Here is a 12,924-nt window from a genome sequence, read left to right on the forward strand (position 1 = left end):
ATTACATTTTCATGGATTCAGAGTTGCACACATACCAAAATGCTGCTTGAGTAAACAGAGAATTTCTCCCAAGGTTGATTGAGAATGGAAACCCTTGTCAATATTCACTATTTTTGATGGTGAAAGATCCATCCTAGCTGGTTACACGATTTCGCACAGGAATTACACTGATTTTTATGGAGCTTGGAGTTCGAGGTTCAAGTAGCAATGAAAATTTTCAAGGTATCCTAATGGTTAAATTCAGAGGTTGATTCTTGATATTTGAGTGGAGAATTTTGGTGGTTTTTGGTTGTCTTTTGTGCATCTTTCAGTCTGGCCATATAGTACTTAGGGCAGGCTGTACCAATTGTTTGGCTGAGGAGAGTTTGAAATTGAATGCAATCCTCAAACCCCTTCTGGGTTATCTCTTCCTTGACTGGACAATCAGGTTATGTCTGATTTTCAAGCTTATTCACTGCTGATTTAATTTATTCTGGGCAGTCACCCCTTGTGCTGGCGATCCCTGTACTAGGAGCTGGCTTGTTAGTTGAGATGCAAATCGCTTGGGAAGAATATCCCCCAAGGAAGAGATGTCTAGACCTTGGCACTTGTTTGCAGATGTTTGTGATTAGTTCTCAGTTCAGTCTAGGTTCTTTGGAGGAATCTTTTAGGGTCACCCTGCCTTGTGCCATGGGTATATGACTGCCCATAAATCTCAGTTAAAGCAAACAGACCTGGAAATGATATTTAGATGCAATCTGGGAATCATTCTTCATGTGCTGGATCCATGTATTAAGAGTTTATTATAGCTGGACGTGTTAGATGACTATTAGAGGGGTTTAAAGTGTCCTTGGATCCTTGGAGGCTAATATTTGCTGCAGATTTAAGAATAGCAAACCTGTCATCAGATTTATTGTTTATTCTGTCTTTCATGATCAATACAAATATGAACTCAAGGAGGTTCTTTGTTTGCTGCAGTTGTTTGTGTTGTTGGAAATGTGGGACAGAGATGCCTTGCTGATTGTACCTTGGACAGTCCATTTCCAGCCCTGATAACAAATGGTTCTGTTTTTATAGACCAACAGTAGATGTTCTCTGGGCTTTCCAACAGCCTTGGGCGACTTCATGGTAACTTCTGTTGAATGCTACAGCTGGAAGGTTACTTTCAGTTGTGGTGATGAGATCGGTGTAGGCAAATGCAAATTATACTCCACCAAATACTACAGCAGCTATGTGCTTTATCCTCAATAGGTATTCAAGACAAACATTTGTTAAATCAATCAATGTACTGAGAACTGAAAATGCTATGTTTATTTCCCAATGAACTACTTGCACAGCTATGAGGCAACAATATGTTAATTTCTTATGTTAGCATTATATTCATTTCATGCTCATTGCTTGACCCTTGACGTAGTTTACTTTGGCAAAAAAATTCAAAAAAAAATTAGGGGGTTTTCTTACAGACGTGCATATGTATCAGATTAATTAATTAGAGAATAAAACTAAACATTCAAGACTATAGCTATTTAATGATCAAATTTCACAGTATGCCTTCATTCACCTACCAATTTTAAATTTAAAATCTTATGTTCAGCCTATAACCAATATAGATTTCACTTGGAATTCACCAATAAGATTCAGCCCATTAAATGATTTTAATTTTCTAGTGACATAAGGCATGGTAAAGCTTTCCTATGTTTGAAATTTCATATCCTTTCCACAATTGTATTCTAGAATAAGAATATATACTAATCTCACTTTTTTGGCCCAGTATAGTTTCAAGCTATATTTATGGATAAGAGTCTTGGAGATCAAGTTAAACAGAACATAGCCTTATAAAATGAATTACATTTCTTTTGAAAAGTTCCCATTTACAGTATGAACTCTGCCCAAGTTATTCCTAGAACTGAATGTTTTATTTTGCTTTTACATTCTGATTGATTCACTTACCTGGGGATGAAGCCGACCAGTAAGCTCAGCTGCAAGCTTGCGAACATCATCAAACTCATACACATGAGACATCCTGAAGAAAAGTATAATCAACTAATTAATCAAAACATCTTATGCAAAATGAATCAAGGGAAAAAGAAGGAATAATTATTGTACTCTGTCAAGAACAAATGCAAAGCTGAGCAAATACCTATTTATGAGTAGAACAGTGATGCAATCTTCCTCGATGTTAGCACCTTGACCTCCTAAGAACAGCTGTCCATGTGAGAATGCTAAAGATAATCTTAATATTTAAACTGAATGTTTTCTCCATCCTTCCAGAAAAGGAGAAAGGGAAACAGATCATTCAATATTCATAAAGAGAAAAAGTACACAGGAATTGAAAGATCATGCAGTCTTCTCATCTCAACTTTAGATGCATTGTAAGAAAAACAGAAGACAATCAACAATTTTTTACAGCAAACAGTAAACTCTTATATGGTTTCTAATTTTATTTACAGAACTTTTAATCCTGAAAAGTGTTTAAAATGAAAGAGACAAAAGTAATAAAATAACAATAGGTTTCTCTAGAAGAAAATAACCCTAAAAATCCTTTAAAAGTTTGATTTATTTAACAATTCTATGAAAAAGTAACACTCAAGTGGGCTCAAGCATTGGTCAATTGGCAGCATGTGGCAAACTAGTAAAAAGATTCACCATCCTGAGGCAGGAGAAGAATATAATCATATTTTATGAAAAAATTAACAAAGTCAACAGGAAACTTGGATCCAGGGTTGGGGACCACATCCACAGTCCCCCAACATATCTTGGTAACTAATGTAATTCTTATAACCTTATCCATACATTATCTATATTATTTCATTATGTTATTCCTGTTTGCATATCTATATCAGTAGCCCATGTCTCCTAGTGTCTACACAATAAATTTCATTAACACTCATATGGAATAACAGAGAACAATTGAAATATGCTGATTGGGATTAAACTCAAACTGATTGGTTTGTTGCACTTAGAACCTTTGACCAGTGAGATTGTTTTTTTTTTTAAGATTTGACAATTTGAGGTTTTTATGGCTTTTTGAGGATTTTTTGAATGATGCACCATAGAAACAATTACAAATAGAAAACTAAACTAATTCTGAAAATTGAAAATCAGAACTCTGATTTTTATTACAGCAATGCAATTTGACAAAGAATGACAAATAATTTTTGCTCAAGGTGCAAATTTGCTTGCCAGGACTCCTGAGCTTGCCTAGTTGAGCCTCCTTATTTGACAGGAATTCAATACATGCTGCTGTAGGATCTCCCAGAGTGTGGTATTAGCTCCAAAAGACTTTATTGACTCTAAAATGAATTACCAAAAACAATTGGAGAAGAACTAAGCAGACCCAAATGGAAATCTGATTTCTTGCCAGGTGTGGCCCTCCAGGAATGGAGAATTTCCCTGTATTATTGAATATACTGATCACAGATGACCTTATTTCTCCAAAATGACCACTAATAAATTATTCTTTATTGCTAACAATGAAGATCAATGCAAATTGCTGACTTAAAACCCTTGTATTTATTTTCTACAAACTCCAACCAAATGCAAATGGTACAGCCCAGCTAGAGAAGGTACAGCTGGCCTAAAATGTGCACAAAGTTCAATGAAAATGATCAAATTACCGACCAGATCTGTATTTCAGATTATAAACTTGCTGTAGCTGCCACTAAATCTCTGAATTTTGCCCTCCTTGACCAAATATGAGCATTTCAATCAAATCAATATGTAGAAAGGTGAAAGGGATTTCGTCGTAACACCAAAAATTGGAGGTTTCTGTCCCCAATTTCACTCCAGAATCCTGCCAACCACGTTGCAGAACTAAAAAGATGAAAATATTCTCAAAAAAACAACAATCCAATGCTTCATTTGATTGACTAAATCCTCTTTTATGAAATCCCAGCCCTAATCAATCCTCTAGAAGGCATCCAAGGAAGATTCCAAAGGAATCTTTTCTCTCCATGAGGTTTGCCCAACTTGAGGGTCAATTCATCATAGCAACTTGACCACCTTTTTATTATAAAATAATCTCCTAGGGAGATGTGCAAGATAACTTTTTAAAATAAAGTTACTTATTGAGTCAGAGTAACTTATAAAGTCACTTTTATTAACTTTTTTCTAATTTTAGAAAAAAATAACTTAATAACACATTATTATAAAGTTTTATTATAATAAGCTCACCAAAGCCAAAAATTACTAAGTATAAACCCATTCTTGGCTAGCCAATCATCTCCAAACACTGAATTTCACCTGTGGAGATGGATGATGGGTGAATCTCCCATCCTAAATGAGCATCAAGTAAGAGGGGACATTATAGTCCTCCCTTCCCGAGATTGCTTGCCCTCAAGCAAACGTAAAGCGGAATGCTGTAAAATCTCCTCACCTTTCCATGTGGCATCCTCTATGGGCAAATCCTTCCATCTTACCAAATATTCCCGGATCACTCTATTTCTCAACTTTTTCTCACGTCTGTCAAGAATCTCTGCTTGCACCATAATCAATTTTCCTTCGTCATCCAAAGGGGGTAGCTCAGGTGAAGTCACAGCATTCTATCCAACAGCTCTCTTAAGGCAAGATACATGAAACTGTAACGTCCCTTCCTTAGGCATCTTAGACTTGAGCGGAGGTTGGCCTACTATTAGGGTCCGGTAGGTCAACAGTGTGGTTTGGGGAACCAACCGAGGGTTGCAGAACTCAGCATGGAGCTTTTCGGGCCTTTCAGATTGGAATTATGGGGTTGAATCCATGGTTAAAATTGAAATATTCAAGTTGGCCTTATGTGAATAGTAACAAAGAAACACAAGATGAATAGTAAAAAGTGCCCCCATCCTAGTAACTTAAGTTGTTTTTTAAAAGGGGGCCAAGTTCACAATGAAAAATTAGACCCTCAAGGATATTCTATGATTTTAAGGCCAAATAGTAACCCCAAAATAGATAAAAAGACATTTTGCCTATCATTTGGATTCATTCTTACCTCTCCATTTTCAAATCAGCAGCTTGCATGAGGGTTTCAGTAGCTTAGGGCTTCCAGGAACACCAACTTCTAGAAGATTTCGGGGATTTGGACGAAAACCCATCTTTTTGGGTATTAGTTTCCATCAGAATACAGCTTCAGTGTGCATATGGCAGCCTTCTTTGAGGATTTATGAGCAGATCTATCAGTTTGAGGGCAGATTTTCTACAATTGGTTTTAGGGAAGACCTTCTAGAGGTCATTACTATCTATCTCCAGCTCTATGTTAGTCAGCCGCTACATTTTGGGATGAAGGTTTTCAAACCCTAGAGTATATTTAAAGTTTTACCATTATTTGGAGCTGATTTCTATAATTTTATTGGCTGGAATTTTGCATCAGACCTATGAGCACATGTTAATGGTATGTTCATTGTTCATTTAAGAAAAAATGGAAGTTCTTGATTATCTTCCTTCTGTGTTATGCATTTTGTTATGTTAAACCAGCAATCTCTTTTACGTAATATTCAAGAATCTTGCTTAAACTTCAAAACCAATCAAAACAAAAACAAAAACCAGTCAAACCCCCTCCAAACATATGCTGGCCAAATACTTATCAGGAAATAAAGATTGCACAAAACCTCCTAATTTGGATCAGACCTGGTAAAAATTGGATTGGGGATCTTTTAGTGGTATCAGAGATGGTAAACTTGCCAGCCTGTGGATTTGAAATTCAGTGGTATCAGAGCCATAGCCTTGCCAACCTGTTGGGTAAAGATCAGTTGTTTTCACCTCAGTTTGGTTTGAGTTGTGATTGTGGAAAGCTAAATGGGAACTATGGGAAAGGTGCCTAGCTGGGAACAAATGTTGAGGGACCTTTACCATTCACAACAGAAGATACTTCGAAAATTGCAGCATGTTGAAGATTCCCTTTCAAGGAAAATTAGGCACACTAATGGTTCATCTCCATCTACAAGGTCAATTAAGAGACCTCATGCCATGGCAGCAAATGATGCAATTATGAACAGCTATCATAAGTATTGCTCCCTTGCTAAGAAGATACGTGACCTCCTTTCCTTCACACAATTTATGGGTATACCCGAAAAGGATGATGACGAGTTGGTATCTATAAGTTCAAATCAGCAGTGTAAGAGGAAAGATTATTCAAATGAAGTATGCAGAAATCTACATGAAGAATTTGATAAGCATGCAAATCCGGTTCATGAAGACAAAAGGATAACATTGGGGAATGACTCACATGAGGCTTCATCATCTTTGCATGAAGATCCACAAGAGGACTCTATAGGAGAGATAAGCATGGCTCCCCTTGATGTATGGCATGAGATTAGTATGGATAATGCTGGTATGGATTCTTTAAGTGACCACAATGCATCTTCTAGTATAGTTCAATCCCATGGTGACATAATTCCTACACATGAAGAAAAATCAGAACATGGCACTCTAGATTTGGGAGTCAAACATGAAGAATATATTGTGGATTCAAGCCACAAAGGTTCTAACCTTGTACATCATACCATGGAAGATGTTAAAAGGACACAAGATACGTGTGATGGGTGGTTACAAAGAGCTAAGAAGGCAAAGATGCTTGCTGCCCAAGCGAGACAGCACCTACAAGAGGTCAAAGAACTATGCAACCAGCTAGATAATGCAAGGAAACAAAGGGAATCATACATTAGCTCATTATTTCTTCCAAGAGAAGAATGTATACAAGTGGAGCATGCAAAGGAAGATCTTCTTGAGGTAAACAAACAAGGAGAACACGTTGATGTGTACGAACAAGAGAAGGGGTATAATTCAGAAAATTCATAATGTTTATCTAGTTTGCATTATGAGAATCATGAGTTTCCTCTTTTAGAGAGTTCTTTCAAGGTTCAAAACTATGATGATAATGGACACACTTGGTGGACCAGCCACTAGTTTTATATCTATTTGTGTACAAAGAAACATTATTAATTCCATTTTCACTGAACATGCATCATCCACAATGAAAGAACATTTGCTAAGATCATATGAGTCATTTTGTATCAGACAACTGATTATAGAGACTAAGAGATTCCCTAATAGTAAGATCTTACAATTTGATAATGTTTGGTTTGTTTTGCATACTATACCATGGAGTTGGTTAGTAATGAAAGATAGATCAGCTTTAGCAGCTATAAATTTATGTTACTTGCAGCAGGTCACACCTCATAGGCCAACACTCATGGAGGAACCATCTTCCCTCAAAAAAGATACAAGAAAGAGCAATAAAGACACCTTGGAAAGGTATGAGCATAAGTCTGATTCTTTGAGTCAGGACGGCAATATTGTGACATCACATGGGCACAAATCCAAGAGGGATAGTGGTGACAAGAAATGTAGCATGGTAGACATTCATGAGAGAATAAATGAGCATGAGGCAATAGTGGGAATTTCTACTTGCCAACAGCCTAATTTTATAACAGCAGTTAGAGAACATAAATCCATTTGTATGTTGATGACTCACCTTTATGATGTTGACACTTTGATTGAGTATAAGGATGTCATTGTTTCAAGACTTGATATGCTACAAGATTGGTGTGCCAAGACTATGCAAGTGAGCTCATGCATTGAAGTTTTCCAGGGTAATGAAAGAAAGGGCACAATCAGTTCTAAATCTCTGATTAAAGACAGCAGCGTTATACTCTTTCCTTTACATGAATTTGCAGCTCCTATTCGTGGAGTAATTAGGGAAATTGAGTTTTCAAATGTTGGCATACATGATGCATTCGCTAAGCATGGTTATTTTTATGATGCTTCTTTCTAGAGGATTGAGTTTGTTTATTCTAGAACAGCAGTAATAAATCAGTGCAAAGAAGTTCATGACATACACCATTCCATACATAATGAGAAGCAAGACTTCTATAATTCCGAGTTTATAGTTGATGTTGACAACGATATGAATGAGCGTGATTTTATGGGTGTTATTCTTAGTGGATCGGCCACTCATGAATTACTTTTGAGTGTTAAGGAAGACATCTACATTGCAAATTTAATGTTGGCACCTAATTCTTACGGCTGTACAACTGCTTATTGGTTGGCATTAGAGCCAAATGACATGGGTTATTTAGTGACAATTGGTTGTCCTACATGTCTGTTCACTATATTTTCAGAATTGTTTGGATCTACATCAGTTTATGGGTTAGAGTGGAGAATGCGGAGACACATTCACTCGATAGATAAGGTGTATGAGATGGGTTTCTTTCTTAGGCATGGGCATACAGAGATCACTGACGCCACTTTAGTAGTTACTAGTCTAATTTATAACAGCAGCCTTGAGGTGATAAATTTGATAGGTCATGAGGGGAGTTTTTAGTATGTCACACACCTTTGGACAGCAGGCTATGAAAGCATTTATTAAGGCAAACTTGGAAGGTACAAAATAAAGGTGGGTCTCATGTTGATGATTAACCATCTCCCATTTTTACATGGTTTCTTTCATCTTGTTAGTGCAAGAGCATGTGATAAGAATTAAAGAACCCCATTGCATGCAAGGTTCGACATTGTGTCTTTGTTTCATAACAATATCATTCCTTGATAACACTTGGAAGGCATATTTGGTTAGGGAAGAAGACAACATGGAACTTGAGTTTACCCATGGAGGTAAATATTATCACAAAAGCTTGCACCCTTGCTGAGCCATCAACTCAGCAACCTTGTGAAACATGGAACAACCGCGAAGTGTTGGACCTTGCGCAAGGGGGTTGAATCTCCGAAGAAGGCCAACTTCCTTCTCAATCTAGGTGCAGGTGTTGAACCAACTCAACACTTCAAAACTTACTCCTAAGCCTATCCTAACAACTTGCAAAGGAAAAGGGAAGAGAGAAATGCTTAAAATAAAAGGAGGTGATGCACCAAAAAGAGATTGTTTCTCCCTACCCGAAATGACACAGAATCAACTGAAATACCCAGGAGATGCACAAACTTTAGTTGTATGAGTGATCCCAATGCATGTATGGAGGTTAGAATTCGTTGAATGTCAAGTGGGGAGAAGGTTTCCCACAAGTCACACTCAGAAATAAATTAACACAGCATATATGAGAGAAGAGCCACAAAACATACACCTATGATGAAGGTAAGGAAACATACACAAGATACATAAGTTGAAGGAAAGCAGGAATGGTGATTTCAATTCACTATAAGGCCAATAGCCAAACTTACAGTTGCAAAAATGCAAGATAAATACAAGAGAAGTGAAAGAGCATAGAATAGCTCAAGCCAACAGGGAGAGAACCCTTTACAATGAGGCTTAACAGCCTTTATATAGAAAATTGGTTACAAGAGTGACCATGACCCTTGTGTGTGCAGGGAAATGTCAGTCTGGGAGTGCAGGGAAGTGCATGCACCTGGCTTTCTGTACATGCAAGCAACCTAGCCATACCCTAAAAATGCAACCCTGAGAAGGGTGGATTGACTAACCTTCCAAAGTCAGAGCATGCAAACATGACATAAGTTACCACAACAAGCATGGCCCTGTACCTCTCTTGATGAAAATCCTGCCAAAATCATTAAATGCACCCATGTGGCTCCACAAAAGAAGGTGCACAAGTCACAAAAGTCGTCGGAGCATTTAAAGCTTTGAGTGTTGATCACACCATCTGTAAGTGTTGCCAACCGGAAAGAAGTCCGAGGACTTTGAAAACTCAAGTTCCCGGAGTGGGGAAGACAAGGAAGGAACTTCCGAACCTCAAAGTTCCGAAGTTCCAGGAAAGGGAAGAATAGACTAAGCAAAAGGAAAAGGGGAGACCTAGCAAAGGAACTTCGAAACCTCAAGGTTCCGGAGTTCCGAGGAAATGAAAAAAGGCTAAGGAAGGAACTTCGGAACCTCGGGGTTCCGGAGTTCCGGAGAATAGAGAAAAGGCAAGGAGGGAAAGAACTTCAGAACCTAGGGGTTCCGGAGTTCCGAAGAAAGCAAGGAAAGGGAACTTCAGAACCTCAGGGTTCCATAGATCCGGAGAAGACAAGGAAAGGGAACTTCGGAACCTCGGGGTTCCCGAATTCCGGAGAACTAAAGAGGAGGGGGAAGGAAAGGGAGGAACTTTCGAACCTCGGGGTTCCGGAGTTCCGGAGAAGAAAGAAGAGAAGGCAAGGAGAAGGAACTTCGAAACCTCGGAGTTCTGGAGTTCCGGGGAACATGAAAGAAAAGGGAAGCAAAGGGAAGGGACATCCTCCAAACAAGACAACACTTCTCACCTCATAATTCTTTTGCTTTTCTCCTTGATCAACTGGGGCAGCGCTGGTCCATGGATTGTATCTCTGATCCGTTCTTACTAATGGACCAAGGGTGTCATAAAATGACAATAGTAAACAGATTGTGTTGAACACTACCAATAATGATAACCCAAAAATTGTGGCAGCCAAGTGTATGCAAGCATATTTTGATGATGATAACCAATTGGAGGTATGGGCATAAAGCAGATCTATCAATTTGAGGGCAGATTTTCTACAATTGGTTATAAGGCAGACCTTCTAGAGGTCATTACTATCTATTTCCAGCTCTATTTTAGTCAGCCGTTACATTTTGGGATGAAGGTTTTCCAACCCTATAGTGTATTTAGGGTTTTACCATTATTTGGAGCTGATTTCTATAATTTTATTGGCTGGAATTTTACATCAGACCTATGAGCACATGTTAATGGTATGTTCATTGTTCTTTTAAGCAAAAATGAAAGTTCTTAATATTCTTCCTTCTGTGTTATGCATTTGTTATGTTAAATCAGCAATCTCTTTTACGTAATATTCAAGAATCTTGCTTAAACTTCAAAACCAATCAAAACAAAAACAAAAACCAGTCAAGCCCATCCACACATACGTTGGCCAAAGACTTATCAGCAAATAAAGATTGCACAAAACCTCCTAATTTGGATCAGACCATGTAAAAATTGGATCGGGGATCTTTCAAAAACACAATGTGAATCTTGCTGCTAGGTGGCAACTCAATCTCATAGGCAACTTTCTGAATCCTCCTCAACATATGGTATGGTCCATAATAGCAGGACTTAATCTTTTCCACTCCATTCTTCTTCAAGGTACTATGCTGGTAAGGTTGGAGATGCAGGAACACCATATCACCAACCTCAATTGATCTCTCGATCCTGTGGCGATCAGCATATGTCTTTTGCTGGTTCTAAGCTCTCTGAATGTTATCCTTAAGACACTTAAGGATATCCTAATTCTCCTAGAGTCAATCTTGTGCCAAAGGTTCTCTACTATCTCCTAATGTTCTTAATTGTCTTCTTGCTAAGTGCACGGTAATCTATGCACCTGCGAAGGGTCCCATCCTTCTTCACCAGCACTACTAAAGAAGCAAAAGGACTAGAACTCGGTCTAATGAATCCCATGTCCAGAAGTTCTCTGATGGTCTTTCCTATCTCTTTTCTGTAGGCCTTAGGATGGTGGTAAGGAGTGGTCATAACCAGTTTTGCACCCTCTTCCAACTCAATCACATGCTCAAAGCCTCAATCAGGAGGCACTCCAAGAGGAATGTCACCAAAAAGCACCCCATGCTTATCCAAAACCCTATGAATATCAATATGAAATGATCTTTCGTCCTGAAAAGTAGGCAATTGGATGTAATGAAGCATTGTGTAGCCCAAAGGATGTCATTATGTCTGATAATAGTCTCCATCCTATGAGATTATACTTCCTTAGGATCACCATTTGATAACGCCCTCAACACTCTTTTCTTACCATCAGCAATGAATTCCAACTGCATCCTGCGGTGGTCTATCATATATCTGCCAATTCCCTGTAATCACTGCATACCAAGAACCAAATCATAATCCTCCAATGGAAGGACATAAAAAATCATCTGTCAATGTGTAGTCGCCCATCTGAATACTGAGTTGAGGAATTCTCCTAGTGCAACCTAAAACTGCTTCGTCTACAACCTACACTCCAGAACCTGAGAACTCCTTTGACTGTAACCCACGTCTCTCAACCACATGATGATCAATAAAAGTATGGGTCGCTCCAGTATCCACTAAGCATACCACACATTGCCCCTGTACAATTCCTTTCACTTTGAAAGCGTGGAATTTCGGATATCCTAAAAGTGTAGCCACAGTAACATTAGCAGTAGCCAGTGTATTCGTAGGATAAAGCTCAATCTATGGTGGCTCTCGAGTAGGCTCATCATGTACCCCCTCATCATCTGTATCCTAGATGTGCTCATCCTCCATGTCAGAGCTCACCTCGATGAGATGGGCTTTGCCTTTCCCAAGGCATCTGTGTCCTGGTTCCCATGGCTCTTTGCAAGTAAAACACAACTACTTTCTTCTCAATTCATTTCTAGATTCCTAATCAATCTTAGGAGAAGATGTGTTTCCCTTCTGTTGTGTGGATGACTTTTGGAAGGGTTTGGAGTTCCTGGAAAAAAATTTATTTTGCTGAACGGTGGAGAGTGATGGAGAGGTATCCAGGTCCAATGTAATTTGTATGGCCTCCTGCAGAGTCTTAGGCTTTAAAGCCTTAACCAAACCTTGGAGTCTCTCATGTAGACCCTCAATAAAAAGCATCATTACTCGCCTGTCAGGCATCTCAGGAACCATGACTGCAATGCACTGAAACTCATTGATGTAAGTTTCAACGTGTCCTATCTGTTTCAGTAGAGCTAAGTCCCTGTAATATAATTTCACATCCTTCCTATCAAACCTAGCAATCAATCTCTCTATGAACTCTGTGTATGAGTGAATAAGAGCATTGTTCTGAGTGACTAATCCATGGTGCCACCAATCGTATGCAATACCCTCTAAGTGTAGGGCAGCAAATTGGATGGCCTCATCTTCAACCATTGGTTTCAAAGATAGGTAAATGTCCAACTTATGGACCCAGGCTCGTGCACTAATTTTTCCACTACCATCAAAGGAAGGTAAGGTGAGTTTATCTAGGTCTTTCTTCAAGTCATTGTTCCACTGCTGTCTTGGCCATCTATCATTATGACCTCTCATGGAATCCCTTTGCTAC

At 38.6% G+C, this 12,924-nt stretch overlaps 1 protein-coding gene across 3 annotated transcripts in view; it reads right to left on the reverse strand.

The window, feature by feature from the left end:
• Positions 1-12,924, reverse strand: part of LOC131069053 (uncharacterized) — a 225,338-nt gene that overhangs the window by 65,344 nt on the left and 147,070 nt on the right. For all 3 annotated transcript variants that reach the window (XM_058004370.2, XM_058004369.2, XM_058004371.2), the window contains 2 exons: positions 2,120-2,174; positions 1,930-2,002 (listed from right to left, as the gene is read on the reverse strand). In XM_058004370.2, coding sequence (XP_057860353.1) covers positions 1,930-2,002; positions 2,120-2,174 — 128 coding nt within the window. The remainder of the gene's footprint in view (positions 1-1,929; positions 2,003-2,119; positions 2,175-12,924) is intronic.

The sequence above is a fragment of the Cryptomeria japonica genome, chromosome 4, assembly GCF_030272615.1.
Source record: "Cryptomeria japonica chromosome 4, Sugi_1.0, whole genome shotgun sequence".
Lineage (NCBI taxonomy): Eukaryota > Viridiplantae > Streptophyta > Pinopsida > Cupressales > Cupressaceae > Cryptomeria > Cryptomeria japonica.